Here is a 16,654-nt window from a genome sequence, read left to right as displayed (position 1 = left end):
ATTTAAAGTGTAATACACAACAGTACTTTAGTTCTAATTCGAGTTAGGCATCGTCTTTCCTCGGAAGGCGGCATTATAATAGGTTAACCACGGTAATTATAATCAGAACAAATTAAATATTTCTTGATTCATTTCTACACAAGTCATGATTTTGTCCTTTCAAAATGTATAACAAGAAACAATGAAAATAAATCACTGCGAAATAATTTTGCATTAGGCGTAGAGGATACCCGTTGGTTAATTAGAGTTTAGCGTTCCTTTGAGCAGTGGACCTATTTGAGACGTGGACCCACACCTCAACGTGGAATCCTAACCACATGAGTTCCTACCTAGAACTGAACCCAGGCGACTCGAGAGAATAATAATTTAATAGTGAAGAACTTTAATATCTTGTTTTATGCTATGGCATTTTGCATTTACAATTAATATAAAATTGTTTCTTAATCGAATTTGAAAACAAATAGTCGATAAAGGTCTATGGAAAGAAATATTATCAGTCTCTGTTTAGGCTAGGAGGGGAAAAAAAATGACCTACTTAAGATTTGAACACATTAACTCACGATTAACCCTAGAATGCTTAACATGGGATACAATGAAACAATCGATATGTTATCACATATACTTTTTAAATAATATCATTCGTACAGTTTTAGCCCTCCATGATTTCTTATATTGGCAGGTTTATCTAAAAAAAAAAGATTTTTTGTTGTTGCACCCACTGCAAGTGCGTAGTTACACATATTCGTTGCAAGTGTACAGTTTCAGAGCTAGGGCTGTCTAAAATCGTTGAGAAGCTAAATTTCAACAAGCGCCATTTTGAATTAGAAAGTGTAGGGTGGCCGTCCATATCATCGTAAAGGAAGTCATACATACGTAATCAAAAAAAAAATCATCAATGCTCAATGAATGTGTAAGGCACATAATTCCCAGATTTGCTTTCAACACGGTCTCAAATATGTATTGATTTTAAAGTGAGTTTGAAGTAGACACAAGTAAGCCTTGACATCAGTGAGCACGGAATGCTTCTGGAAGAAGTAGGAAGTGTTAGGGGTAGTCAGAATCACGGCTTCTCGTGTTCGGAATAATACGTCACGTGATGTTTTGTTCTACGTTTATGTGTGAAAAGAAAAACAAAAACGTAAAATATAATCTGAAAAATATACTCTGGAACTATGCGCTTTCACCTACACGTCCCTAGTTTTTTTCTTTTATTTGCTATTATCTAGGCTAATAGTAGACCTACGTTTTAGGTATTATACAAACATTAACATTACGAGTACATTATTTCAATAATAAACTCGTATAAAATCAATAAATGTGTAAATATAAATCAAGGAATAAACTTTCTCCAAATCATAGTTCTTAGTAGACTTATAACATCGAAATTGAGTATGGGACAAAAATGGAGCATGTAATGGAGATAAAAAAAAAAAATATGTTTTACCATCTATGGTTAGCAAAATATTTACTTAAATTGCTAGAGTATTTCGTACCCTACTTTAAATGTGTTTTGTGTAAAGTGGTTCTATTTTCCACACTAGGTTTTGTTTACAGTCAGATACAACTGAGCTTGCAACGAATAATTGGAAATTTCATTTTTTGGTAGTGTATAAATATATTTTTGCTACAAGTGACATTTTCACATTATTTTAGCTGATGTAAAATACGTTGAATCTGTTCAAAATAATAAGAATTGAAATGATTGTTAATAATGATAAAGCAATAACATAATTGTAATAACAATTATCTAGTCAATAAAATTTGATGAAGAAAATTAATTATTCATGCGACAGTGCAGTTAGTTATTCATGCTAACAGTTTCTGTGTAAACTCAAGGAACTTAATAACGTGGGTGAGTGAACACATTGGATTTGAAAGCAGTATTAGAGTGAAACTGGACTAAAATGTTTGATATTTATTCTGACAGGCAGTGTTACCTGTTCGTGAAGGGAAATTTCCCGTCCGTAAACATCAAAATTTCCAATATGATTCAATGTTTCCCGCAAATAACTGATGGACACAAACACACCAAGATATATATGCACAAAACTGGAAATTTATATCAGTGGCGGGAATGCAGGATATTTCCTTTTAAATATGTAGGATACAAGATAATTTTCTTAAATACGTACCAATAGAAACACACGTTGCAATTATATATATTATATATATATATATATATATATATATATATATATATATATATATGTGTGTGTGTGTGTGTGTGTGTGTGTACTGAAATGTACAAAAGTATATATAAGTTGTACATTTCCATTGATACATATTTAAGAAAATTATCTCATATCCTACGTATTTAGAAGGAAATATCCCGTATTAATGCCACTGATATGAATTTCCAATGTTGTGGACTTTTTTGCCACCTGGCAACATTGATGAGATGTTGGAGCGTGCTAACGGAATGAGAAAAGACTAGAAATGATCATGCAGAGTGAGAAAAATGACAACAAATCGCACGATGTGAGATAGACAAGAAAAATAAAATATCCTTCACGTAAACAGCGAGGACCGGGTCATTCAAGACCGAGACAAATGATTGTTTATTTGTGGTTGACAAATAAAGAATACTAGGGTAACAGAAATGCTACGGCATGTTAAAATAAGCATACGTAGGCCGATAACCGGCAAAAGGAAAAATAAATAGGAAAAAAGTTAAAATAAAGCATTTATTTGTCAAAAATTACCCGATCATCGTTGGGCGAGTTTTAATGTCAAAGCTGAGGCTTGTTGTGCATCAATTGTGCAGTAAAGCCTTTTCCAGTCCTCTACATGCTTATCAATTGCTTGGGAAGTTACATGTAAGTTGGGTTGCATCTGTCCCATTGTTTCTGATACTAGCAAAATTGCTGGACTTGACCTAATGAAGTTAAAGGAGTCAGAGGTTTCATTTTTCTGTGGCTGACTGTACAAAATACGCCGTGAATAGTTTTGCATTCAAACCTTTAATCTGTTGAAGACATTAGTCTGATATTTATTAATTAGAATAAAACAATACTATTTCAAGTTAAATCTATTTTTTTTTACTTAATGAAAGTAAAATGAAAAAAATAAACTTGTTTTCTTCTGCATACTACTAGAAGTAACATATGTTTTTAAAAGTTTGGCCGCAGTTACGTAACAAGGAAGTCGTTGAAATTTCATTATGTGATATGTATATATATCTATATTTCAAATATCTGCTAGATAATTTTCCGCAAGAAAGATTCAAAATTACGAATTCCTGTGATTTACCTTCTCATTTTGCTCTTCTCTCGTGAAATTTACAGACACACACAAACACACACACAAAGATATATATATATATATATATATATATATATATATATATATATATATATATATATATATATATATATATTCATTTGTTTCTCAAATTATTTCGACTAATTTTGAGCCCATATTTCAGTATAGAATGTTTTCCTTTGCATACCAAAATCCTAGTTCGTTTTATATGCGTTCAGCCCACTGAAAGATTTCAGAGAGCCTAAATTGGATGACGTTGACTGCATACTCAAACCTTCCACAAAGAATTCGTTTTGCTTCACCTTTTTTGTTCTCTTTACATTTTGTTCTTTGTCTGGAAACTGAGTTTCAGAGACACAGTCACCTCTTTTGTCGTTCACTCTCCAACAGAGAATTGTTCATGTTTCAAGTCCTGCGAATACGAGAAATAAAGATGGCTTTTCAATTCGAACGCAAAGCACGCATTGAGATCGACATTAGCCAAAATGTCTGCAGCACCCTTTGCGCAATTCACATTACTATTACTAATTTTCATTCCGAATTGAATAACATCTCGCGCAAGTTTTACTAAAAAATGATATGATTAATAGTTCACCATTCCCTCTGCTGTAAATGTATGATGGAAACTGAGAGCATGCAATTGTATAATGGTATATTGTGAAGTGATTCGTAATACATTTCACTAATATATATATATATATATATATATATATATATATATATATATATATATATATATATATATAATTTAAGGATTCGCGTGGGTTGTTCAATATATACGTTTCTCTAAGCTATAAAAAGTATTTATTTGTTTAAAGATTTATTTTTAAACTATACACATAATGTATAGGTGGGTTCTTTGTCACCTGTCCACATAATGCCCATTGAGATTCAGGAATTGTTATCACGTTGTAATAATTTGTCCAAACCCTTTGCAAAAATAAATAAATAAATAAACAGGGCTGTGGGTATTTAACACTCCCATCATATCTCGCTTCACTTGTTCATTTATTTTGAAAACTTCAGCTTACAATGCAGCCACTACATTGAGGTTGTATGGAGAATGGGACAGCCGTTCTAACCCAAATACTTCAATTTTGTGTCTTGTTTGCGTTCTGAACTGGGGCAGGCGTTATCGTCAATGAGAAGAAACAATATCGTTTGTGTCGAATTGCGTTTTCTTAAAGAAGAGTTCAGGTTCGACATAAATGACTTGGTGTTCTGTCAGCTAGTGATGGAGAAGTGAAATAGAATTTGAGGATAGTACTAAACAGCCAGAGATCTGATATTGTGTAGACTTCGGGTAAATTGTTGTAACGGCGAGACAAATGCCTGTATAGTTTACAAATGTGTATTTTTTACAGTTTAGGAAAACTTATATATTGTACAACATATGTATATATAAAATATTTATGTGCAAGAAAAAGTAAACAAAAGGAAGAAACGGACGACATTCGTATTCTTCTGTAAATGTATAGTTTACATACAAAGAAAACATTTTTTTTCCTTGAAGGTCAAATCCCTGTAGCGATTGCAACATTTCAGTCATTTGGCAGTCCTGCCTTGACCTAATAAACTTTTTTCGTAGTTTAACTTGTGATAAGGAAAGTTGATTTAGTTTGTAAATCTACACTGTAAAAAATCGTTGTGTTATTTCAACGACATGCCTATGTGTTAACACAATTGTGTTAAAATATGACACAAACAGGTGGTTAGAACAACTCACTCTCCATTTGGAGTTTTGTGTCAAATGTCGGTAGTTGAAATGATACACAGCCTGTGTGTTAAATTAACACAAGTGTAGAAACTTCGACGTTGTTTTCTGCGTGATTGCCAAATACGTTGGGCATCTAATTATAAAGTCTTATGCACTAAAGCTACACACAAACACAGTAGAAAGAAATACTTAAACAAATTCAGGCATTCGCAAAATTTCAATGTGCAAACCGCGTGATGTGTTCTTAATTGTTTTACATAATATTTCTGAAGAAATATGTCAACAACGAGAAATAACACCGTATTTTTGTGTCACTTCTACACTGCACTAGAGCTCACCAGTCAACATCCGGGACAGTGTCTTCAAAAATGGCGGAAAATCAGTAGAAACACGATTAAGTGGCAAACATACTATAAGGATATAGGTAAGAGTTTCCTTATCATTCCTGAACAAGTTGTTGGTGAAGGTTATGTTTCGAACCATCAAGAAATACTTCACTACACGTGTTGGGTAGGACGACAAAAAAGTTTATGGAGGTTTTCTAAATGAAGTGTTATGTAGTTTACTATTCTTATTTTAAAAGTAGAATCTTCGGTAATAGTAAGCATGCACACCACAAGCTTTTCTAACACAGAAAAATGGTTCCATCAACACCGCACACTGAGTTATTTCAACACCGAAATAGGTCTCCTAGTAACACAGAACTGGAGTCGAACTAATACCAAAACGGTGTTAATCCGGTGGTCTGACCTTGAATTTTAACACAAGAAGTATTGAATTAACACGATACTTCAGATGGGTGGGGATAAATCTATAAAATTAATAAAACTTAACTCTTGAACCACCCGGCCGATCTCGATCAAACTTTCAACATAGATGACGTTCGGGCTTCAGATATGTTTTATCATTTAACTTTGACGGTGCAACGTAGGTGAGAAGGAGGTGGAGGCGGATATAAAGTAGAAATGAAAGTGACTGTCTACGTGACTCCACTCTTGAACCGCCTGACCGATCTCGATCAACTTTTCAACATAGATGAGGTTCGGGCCTGGAATGGTATTCATCTATTCACTTTGACGATATAATTTAGGGAACGAGGTAGGAAGGGAAGAAATATAAACATAAATAAAACCTAATAACTCTTAAACCACCCAACCGATCTGGATCAAATTTTCAGGCTAGATGAAGTTCAAACATGAGATCAGTTTTGTCATATCACTTTGACGATGTAACTTAAAGGAGGGTAAAGACATTTACAAATGATCGAAAATGACCGATATTAGTGTCGAATCTATAGTTTTTGAAGTCGCTGAGATGAACATTGACACTTGTGATGCCATCTAAATCCAAATTGAGCCCGCAAAAATTGTGGGAGGGGAGGGATATATATATATATATCAGAGTCGAATTCATCTGATAAACTGAAAAAGATTCATCGGCAAAATGAGATAGTTGATTTCAATAAGAAAGGATGTTTGAATTGCGGATTTACGATAGTTAACAAGGACCAAACACTAAGTGCCACTAAGAACCGATCGTGTGGCATAAACTAATATTACGAGGTATGCTATTGATATGAGTGGTGTAGGAATGGAAGAAGATGATAGTTTAGAAGTGGCGACAACTGAAAACATTTAAAATATACATACATACATACATATATATATATATATATATATATATATATATATATATATATATATATATATATATAAAGGTAAAAAAAAAGGTTCTACCTAAGACGTTTTTCGAATATAAAAAAGTTCCTATCAACATCGAAGACCTTCTGCCAACGTTTTGGAAGACCATGGATTCCATCGCGGTAAAACTTGATGGGCCGTGAAGCGAAGAAGGTATCAAGTGCATTTTGCACCTCTACTAGGGATTTGAACTGTCGTCCACTTAGGTAATTGCCCCCCAAAAAATAAATGGAGATAATCTGACTGTGCAACGTCCGGAGAGTACGGCGGACGCAATAGTATTTCCCATCCAAGGCGTAGAATGGTGTCCCGGGTCATCCTAGCCACGTGGGGCTTAGCGTTGTCGTGTTTTCTTTCTTTTTTTTTTAACACGGCTTAACTGCTGACAGTACACAGTTGCATTGATGCTCTGACCAGCTGGTAGCAGTTCCCGATGCACGATGCCGCAGTCCACCAAACACACAAAAGGACCTTCTTCCGGTGCAGTGCTGGTTTCGGCTCTTTTAGAACCGGTTCATGGAAGGCTAACCAATGATGACTGCACAGCGGTGCTTCGTACAGGACCCACTTCTCATCAAATGCCAACATCCTGTCCAGAAATGGTCCCTTCCTCAGATGAGACAGCAAAAAACACAGGTGTCTGCTCGCATTGCTTTATGGTCCGGAGTCAATTCACGTGGGACCCATGGGTCCAACTTGTAGTGCTTCCCAAGTTGATGGAGGTTCTGCCGAATGGCTCATCCAATCACACTGAATATTAGTCCCAGTTTCTCACATGTTTGGTCGCTGTTCGCCTCAATTGCTGCCTGAAAATCTTCATTTTGTGCATTGGTCTTCCGGCACGTGGTGCGTTCGAGTGTATTGTCATTGTCCTTAAACTTGTTAAACCACTGCTGCACTGTTCGCATAGTCACGACACCCTCACCAAAGGTATGGCATATCTTCAGCCTTGCTGCAGCGTCGTTTGACCTCAGTTTGAATTCGTAGAGCATGCACGCCCTTATGACATTATGTAGAGGTCCCATGTTCACTCTGTCCTTACGTAAGTTTACGGTGCAATTGAACTGCCACAACCAGGTAGTATGCTGGATATACCCACACAAGCAACCGACCTTCGCCTTATCTCAATTTGCATTTAACTTACGGTGTGAGGGCCAATTGAACACATAACTCCACAGAAAACGACAAAACTTTCTTTGTTACCTTCTAAATATGTTTTTGCTCATTTGAACGGATATTCCTATAATAATTTATTTCATTCTTGTTACGGACATTTTGAGCATCTGCCCAACACCCATTTTTATTGAATAACTGTACATGTTTCCGACTTTTTCGTTAGTTTTGTCTAGCATTCTAACATGTTTTTTTAATATTTCAGAGGAGTATATATATATATATATATATATATATATATATATATATATATAATTTGACACAAATAATCAACAATCGAGTGACAATAATATCTCAAAGAAATGTTAAAAGACGTTGTTTCCTGTTTATTTAAGTTACAAAAGGCAGGCGCTAGTCACTACACCAGCGGGAAAGGCTTCAATGAATTTCAGTACTCTCTTAGAGGCACAAACCGTTTTGGTAAGATCCCAAAAGTGTTGGTGCGAAGCGTAATGTAGAAACATTCTTCTTCTTCTTCTTCTTCTTCTTCTTCTTCTTCTTCTTATTATTATTATTATTATTATTATTATTATTATTATTATTATTATTATTATTATTATTATAGTAAACATATTCATGGCTTATGGATAACATTACAGCACAGATTATGCAGAGTATGAACATCCACTGAAAATCAGACAATTAATCATTCATGGTATGGTCAAAACATTCTTTTATCCGCATGATCTGTGAAAATTATCGAACGCCGGCATATCGAATAGCATCATAAGGAACAAAAGGTTATATACAAAACCAAAAAGTCTCTTTTTTTTTTTTTAGTTTGATTGGTCTGTGAAGGCATGAGTTTGGTCAAAGGAAATAGTGAAAGGAACCTACAGAAACACCAGACTTCACATTACAACAGCGAGTGAGCATATATTTGTTTGTTTGTTTGCTTGTTATTGTTGTTTTGTTTTTTTAAGAAAAGAAATATAATATTTAAAAAATGGCAGATAGAATTGATTGTGAAAATAACTTATAACTGAGTGGTTAATACTCATAATAGTAAACTTACAAAAATTGACATCAAACCAATAAATATTATATAAAATATATTTGTTTTAATTAGTAATTATAACAAACTTTGCTTTTGTTTCCAATATACAATCAGTTATTTTTAGTTGAAAGAAACGCATCTGAAAAGTGTTCGAAGATTGGACTGACATGCAATATTTTTGTAACATAATTTCATGTCTACTCAATTCGGTATTCCGTTTTGTAAGACATATTGTGCAAATATATTAGTAACATTCTATAAAACTGATATATATATATATATATATATATATATATATATATATATATATATATATATATATATATATATATATATATATGCTGTTAAAATGTCATAGTATTTGAGTAGAAGGTTTGTTTTCGCTTTCGAAGTACATGTGTTGTCCCAACAAAGCGATATGTATACTTATTTATAGTGTTCGCAAAAGCAATAGTAATAATAATTCATGTTTTCAAAAGTTAGTATGAGCACTTCATAAAATATGGGAAAGTTTACGTCAAAATACGCTATGTTGCTGGGTTATGACCCTGTATAAACGATGAATGCGAGTAAACTGAATAATTAATAGTATCATTCTTGTAATTTGAATTGATATAATTGATGTAATCAATAAATCCATTATGATTCACAAACAATTTCACAAAAGAGCTTTGATTTCCTCGGAACAATTGCTTAACATTCAAATTTCTTCTCCGAGAATTGTTTCCACATATACAATATTTTGCATTACATGACGTATTATTTAACATACATGCTTTAGAAACATAACACATCTAGAAGCATCAACAGATCAAACACTAATATTTGTGATTTATTTTCATCGACGACTCAATTAAAACTGATTCAGGAACAAAATCGCGATTGATATGTTGGGTTTTCTTGTTTTTTTTTTATTATTATTATTTATACAGTGCTATTTCCTACGAATTAACGAATGCAAATTTAAATACTATTGTTTCTTTTGTATCCCTAAGTATATATATACACGTAGAATGTTGATAGGATATGAAGTTTCTATCACCATAGCACAACCGGAGATATTAGAGACAAAAATCAATCAATTTTATAAAGTTTGTTTACGTTTTAACAAAAAATAGAGTCGTAACAAAATCATTGTGTTGGACTATATTAGTACCGTTCTTTATTATTTAAAAAAAATCTACAATTAAATTGATTTCAAAATTACTAATTTAAAGCAGAAATTACTTATAATGGATTATTATGTAAGATTTGAACAGGTATATCTATTTCCAGGTATAAATCAGCTTAAGAGAAGTGCATACTATTGCATATATTTCTATACTTTATCCTTGATTAAGTCACCTCGTTTTAATAATGCATATGAAGTTTTGCATACAAGCATCTACTGCTTTCAGTAAATGTAATTAAATATATATATATATATATATATATATATATATATATATATATATATATATATATAAAGGTTTCCTTCTATGTATACGAGGGTCGTTTAACTCGAACTGGCAACACTGCTACGATTGGAGTGTCGTGCAGGCAGGAGACAAGTGACGATCGTAGTGGGTTCCGTGAATGTGTACGTGTCAGTTCAACGCTGCTGCGGTCCCATAATACGGTGAGTATGGCGAGTAGACGTTGTTAAAGCGATTGTTGTGTGAAATACCGCTCTAACGCAATGTTCACGCGTGCAGAACAGCGTGTGTTTATGACATTCCAGGTGACACTAGGGCGAAGTGCTAGAAAGATTCACAGAGGATTAGTAGAGGCCTTTGGTGAAGCTGCTCTACCGTATCGGACAGTGGCGAGATGGGCTGCAGCATTTCAGGCGGGACGACAGTCAACAGACAAAATACACGGAGGAAGGCATATGCGAACAGCTACGGATGAAATTCATCTTGAAAGATTACGGACACTGCTTGTCGGTGATCGGCGCTGGACGTGTAGTGAATTGGCGCAGGGGCTGAACATTTCTTTCGCAGTGTTTCGCATACTAACACAAGCTCTTGACATGTGGAAAATTGCAGCCAGATGGGTACCCCATACTCTGATCGAGGTTCAAAAGTAGCATAGGTGGGAGTTTGCGAGTCTACACCTTCAACGTTACAATAAGGAAGGTGATGACTTCTTGCACCGCATTATTGCAAGTGACGAAACGTGGGGAAGATCCTACGAGCCTGAATTGAAACGTCAGTCGAGTGAATGGCACCACCCAGAATATCCACGGCCCAAAAAGCTTAGGCAAGAGCCAGCAAACGTGAAGGTGATGATGATGATAATGCCATACGACCATGAAGGCATTATACTGTCACATCCAGTTCCACCGGTAGTTACCGTTAATGCTGTATAATATGCTTCATGGCGCAAACATCCACACGTCCTGGAGTCTGCACCATTTCTCCCACACGAAAATACCAGATGCCATACAGTCAATCCAGTACCGACTCTGTTACGACCATGGGGTTGGGAGGTACTGGAGCACCTGCCATAATCCTTCTATATGATCCCCTGCGATTTTGATATTTTCCCAAAAATAAAAGAACCTGTCAAGGGCATTGTTCGTGCCTTAGGGGGCCACTGTCAACACCCTCTCACAAAATGGGACTTTGACAGGTATTCAACGGTTAGCAGACGTCTGACAAAGGGTTCAACAGGCTGGCGGAGACTACATCGAAGGAGTATAAGCTTCTTGAGATGAGTGATTCACTACATTCAATTTCACAACTATGTTGCCACTTCGAGTTAAATGACCTTAGTAAAAATAACTAGATTTATAGAACTGCCCCTGAGCTCGTTAAATGAAGTGCAGAAGAAAGTTGTTTTAATGCACCTTTGAATAAAACTAATTCGAATATGGTCCACTAAATTCTTTACTTTTTTTTTTTTTTTTTTTTTGGAAATTTTAAAAGTAAATATCAACCGATTTTTAGCATCAGTCAAACTATATTGAAATGCTGTGCTACTATTTGTAAATTAACCAATAGTATAATAAATTGTTAACACTTGATTTTAAAAACAAATCGATCAATTTTGATATAGTTAACTGTATGTTTGTTAGAACATAGTATTAAATGCAATGCAAATAAATATGTAACGCCAATTATTAGTTTATCCTGTTATCGAACTTTTGGTCTTATTTCACTGATTTATTACTTGTTTCCATGCAGTGGGATGCATCATGTCAATGTACAGGGTGGTCCGGAAGTGAGCGTACCTCCTTTAGTTTCAACAATATTGTGTTCGTTATGGTAGAATATATGTACCCAGTTACCTTGAAGTCTTAGGAGTCAGAAACATCAGTATGATCACCATCCATGTCGTAACAGAGCTGAATTCTGCGCCAAGTTCTCGCAGATGTTTTGCGGAGATACTCCGGCGTCACGATGGTGAATGCATGATCCACAGCTGCTCGTAATTCCTGCATTGTGTGCTATCGAGTGTTTCTTACTTGTTGCTTTACGAAACCACAGAGAGCATTGTCTGGTGTCGTCAGATAGGTACTTCTTGGAGGCCAGGCAAAGGAAGCTGGTGAAGATATTCAACCTCTTCCAACCCAGCAGCCAGGAAACTATGTTACTAAACAAAACACAGCAGAAAACAAATGAATGTAGATAGCAATGTTGCCAGACAATGCCAAGCAATGTTACCAAACAAATGTGGGTAAAACCTGAAACCGTCAGAAAACACCAATTAGGGGTACGCCCACTTTCAAAACACACTCATACAAGGGTAAATTCGTTGAAAATGTATTGAACAAAAATTATCCAGATGTGTTTTGCGCGTAATATGTAGTACAATGATATCAAATATTTCCTCATACAGGTTAGCTTCGCATTAAATTACTACTTCCATAACTGTCCTCTTATGGCTTGTATTTATAATGCGTTTCCTATATTATCATGAGTACATACGAATGGTCGAAATATCGGTACAATATAATTAAATAATTATTAATTTTGTATATTATTTATTTTGAGCTAAAGTGGATGCAAAACAATTAGATAAATTAAATTAATGAAAAATGCAATTCTAAATATTAGCTGAACACACCGTATTATGTCTTCTCTAATTAAGATATTGAACTTTGAATAAATAGTTTCCATTTTTACAAATTTTAAGAGAAACAATCATTAAAATCTGACACTTCTTTTAAAAAATATGGAACCACCTATTTTTTAAAATAATTTACGTTTATAATTTCTTCTGCAAAATTGGTATGGATGAACATCTACTAAAATTAAGTTTCTTAGCTATAAATACATTCGCTGTTTTTTTTCTTTAATTTTACGAACTTAAATGATCACAGCATTTTCAAATTATCATAACCAAATTAGAAGCTTCAAATATTACGGTTATATAGTCATTAGGCATAAGTTGTTAATAATATAAACCCTACTTGAGGAAACTATACCTTTAAACTATAAACACACATAATTACAAACATACACAATTAAAAAAAAATGAATAAAAAATCTATTAGGTATACTGCTCGCAAACACTTTACTAAACTGTTACTACTTCCAGTCAAATATTATCACAACCGTATTCCTATTTGCTATTTGTATTGTAAACTATAGATGATTTTAGCTATGTCTTACTAAGGAGAGAGCGATTTTAGATATTTTTGTTTTATGCATAAAACCTGTCTTCAGTTGAATCCTTTAATAGCTTCTAGGTTAAGAATTCGTAATGCAACAATATATGTCTATATTATATATAGCTAAAAACTATCTATATAGGTTTTATTTTATGTTTTTCCCTTTTTTCCTAGGAATCAGTGTATTGAAGTTTTTTTTTTTAGTGTAAACGAAAGGCTTTGATTCCCCTAAAGAAATGGAAAAAGAAAAAAAGTTCTGGGGTGGATAGTGAACTTGAGAAGAGATAGAAAGAAAGAGAAGGAGATAAAAAGAAAGTGTGCCTACATATGCGTATGCGTCTGTGAGATAGTGAACGAGACACAGAAAGAAAGCCAAGCGTTGTCTATACAAATGGCAGCTTGTTTTGGTGCTTTTCTTTTCGATCTGCTGCACTTAATGTTCGTCCACAGGAAGTCATTTCGTCCTCTTAGCTCTTTGCTTCAGCTGCTGAGGATGAGGCCTCTTCACATGATAACAGTGACAACTTTTGCTTTCCAGGCGTAAGAAAGCTATTTGTCACTGCTTATCTTTATAATAGAGCGTCATTTAAGGACGGAAGCAAGTGATGATGAATGAGCATAAAATCGGAAGAGAAATATCAAAATGTATCACTCAATTGCCTTGTATATAAGACAAAAGCAAATTGAAGTAGAGTACAATCGTGAAACTATCCTAGATTTAAGATAAAACATCTACGGATAAAATTGTTCTGTTTGAATCCACAGAATGAACAACAACGAATGCATATGATATGTAACAGAGAACAAAACACTTTGGCTTTAAGGAAATCGGTAAAGATGTAGCGTTAGGCCACCAAAATTACACTCATTGAAATTTAGAAACACACACACGCACACACATATTTGAATAAGAAGCATCTGCCGGGGGTTCAGTTGTCCTGGAACCCCCAAACTTTGAAACTCAACATATATTTCTACACTTTCGTGATAAGACTATATTTGTTTATCGAAGAAATGATTGATGTAGCATAACTATTTGATTTTAGTGTTTTGTGGTATTGGACACCACAAGCATTTGACATATTCCAACAAGAAAAAAGGCGTGCGACTGACGACAAGCAATATATCACATACAGAAACGGAACTACAAGTAGTATGCTTTCCTATTGAGGAAGAAAATAATATATTTTATTTTATTTTTAGCAAATTTTTAACTTAAGTGTACTCTGTATTCGCAACATAACTAATCATCAATGTTTTCATTGACTTAAAAATGCCTTAAGTAAACATTTTACACTGTGCTTGTATTCTCTGCTAAATGAAAATTATCAGATATGCGAGAATTCAACTAAATCGTTATGGAGTTTCAAACCCTGATTCATGTCCATGAGAGATTTGGCATCATAGAGTTGGTCACAAAGGTTAATGTTATTCCCTGTTGACGTGTTCTGGCTTGGATTTTCTAGCTATCGGCTGCATCACAAAACAGTCATTTTAACACATGTTCTTACATATAACGTCATCACACTTTTACCATGGCTGAAAACTTGTGTTTCTTCTACCTTTCTGCAGTAGGCAGCGGTAAAGAAAATAGGGCCAAACAGCTAGGATCTGTGCTAACGCGGTTTCCACGGAATAGAGGTGGGCCTTTTTACCTTCTCGCACAAACTAAAATGCTCAAAGATGGGACGGATTTCATAGTAGAGTTACGAATCATTTATGACGCGCATGTACAAATTATTACAAGTGAAGATATACAATATTTTCTTTGTGGACTTTACAATTTTCGAATTTAATAACACTTCATGAACGTTTATGTAACTTTTATTGCAAGCATTTAAGAAGCGAATGAATATTTCAGAAATCCAATTTAAATTGATTCACTTTTGAAATGTTCTGTGAAAGCAAACACATAAACCGACATGCAAACATGTCCGCGTTACACTTGCAACTCAAACAAATAATAATAAAATAGTACTAAATAGAAAATAAACAATTTTCAAATCATGCGGTAGACGTACTGCAGAAAACACTCCACATACAGCATAATGTTGCCATTTTACACAGGGAAATGCTAAGCATGGAGAGAAAATAAAATAAAAACTACAAAAATAATAAAAATAATAAATAACAACAATAGCATCAATAATATCAACAAGGAATCCACGAGTAATATTATTTGGCCAGCATGCGTTTTGTTGTTCTTTCAAACACCGGGTAGCTTGAAAAAATGTCAACCTCACTAGTTATATTATTATAATAGTTCAGTATTCTGTGAAAAAGAGACCTCTGTATAATTGTCAACCTAGGGCATGCAAAATGGAATAGGTGGGTATTCCGGATTTTGCGGGAAGTTGCACGCAAGGATAATTGTTGAAGTAGGGTTTCTGATCTTAGGTTCCTATTAACTATCTCATGAAGAAATTTCAGGTCAGAGTTATTTCTGCGTGTTCCTGGCATCTGGTTGTTAAGATATCGCTAACTTTCCTCCTTAGGTAATACTCGAAGTGCGGGAGCACGAAAACGTACTATTGCAATAAAGAAATTGAGAACACACTTAAGTCTAGAGGGATGTGTAGGTGCGGCCATGGCCCATATAGGATTGCAGTATTTGATCTTGGGTGTTTTTAGAGTTTTATAGAATGTTGATAATGATGCCACAGTGCGTAGTTCAGTGAAGAAGGGATATCAGGGAGGAATTTCAGTTTAGCATGGGATATCAAGGTTCAATTCCCGGTAAATGCACATGTGATTCAGATTGTATTTTAAACAGAAGATTCATGCTGTGCAGAGAATAAATAGTCGAAATGAATAACTCATTTGTTTTAGATAATATCTCAATCGAATGCACACTTGAATTCAATGCATCAGAAAAAAATAAATTATCTAGTCCCCATTTTAGAATTAATATATATTATAAATATCCGAAAAATGAAGTTAGTTAACTTTTTCCTATTACTTAGTTTTTTATCCGTTCCAAAATGCATTGTTATTATGTATATGCATCCTAGTGGATAAACAACTGAATTTTGCACAATCCATTAAGAAAAGTTCAAATTTAATAAAAACGTTGAACAGTATTCCTATCATCAATTGTCTTCCACTTAATGAATAATTTAAATTTCTTGCACTGAATAAAATATTTAGGATTGAGTTCAATAATTCTGTATGTAAAACCTATACTTAATATATGGTTATGGTATTGCAAA

General features: G+C 34.2%; 2 protein-coding genes across 6 annotated transcripts in view; one reads left to right on the top strand and one right to left on the bottom strand.

Annotated features, from left to right (window-relative positions):
• LOC145688072 (cell adhesion molecule Dscam1-like) overlaps positions 1-16,654 on the bottom strand; it is a 1,774,182-nt gene that overhangs the window by 1,232,496 nt on the left and 525,032 nt on the right. The gene's annotated exons all lie outside the window — the stretch shown is intronic.
• On the top strand, positions 10,527-10,916 carry LOC145687218 (protein GVQW3-like). Its single transcript, XM_081760689.1, has one exon. It carries the CDS (start codon positions 10,527-10,529, stop codon positions 10,914-10,916), a length of 390 nt encoding a protein of 129 aa, XP_081616815.1.

This window comes from Thermobia domestica, chromosome 6, assembly GCF_964235325.1.
Source record: "Thermobia domestica chromosome 6, izTheDome1.hap1.1, whole genome shotgun sequence".
NCBI lineage: Eukaryota > Metazoa > Arthropoda > Insecta > Zygentoma > Lepismatidae > Thermobia > Thermobia domestica.
The sequence above is the reverse complement of the archived record's forward strand: the minus strand, read 5'-3'. Positions and strand labels throughout refer to the sequence as shown.

What these genes read in the sequence shown, in the direction of transcription:
- LOC145687218 (XM_081760689.1), top strand. Translation starts at nt 10,527, where the DNA reads ATGTTCACGCGTGCAGAACAGCGTGTGTTTATGACATTCCAGGTGACA.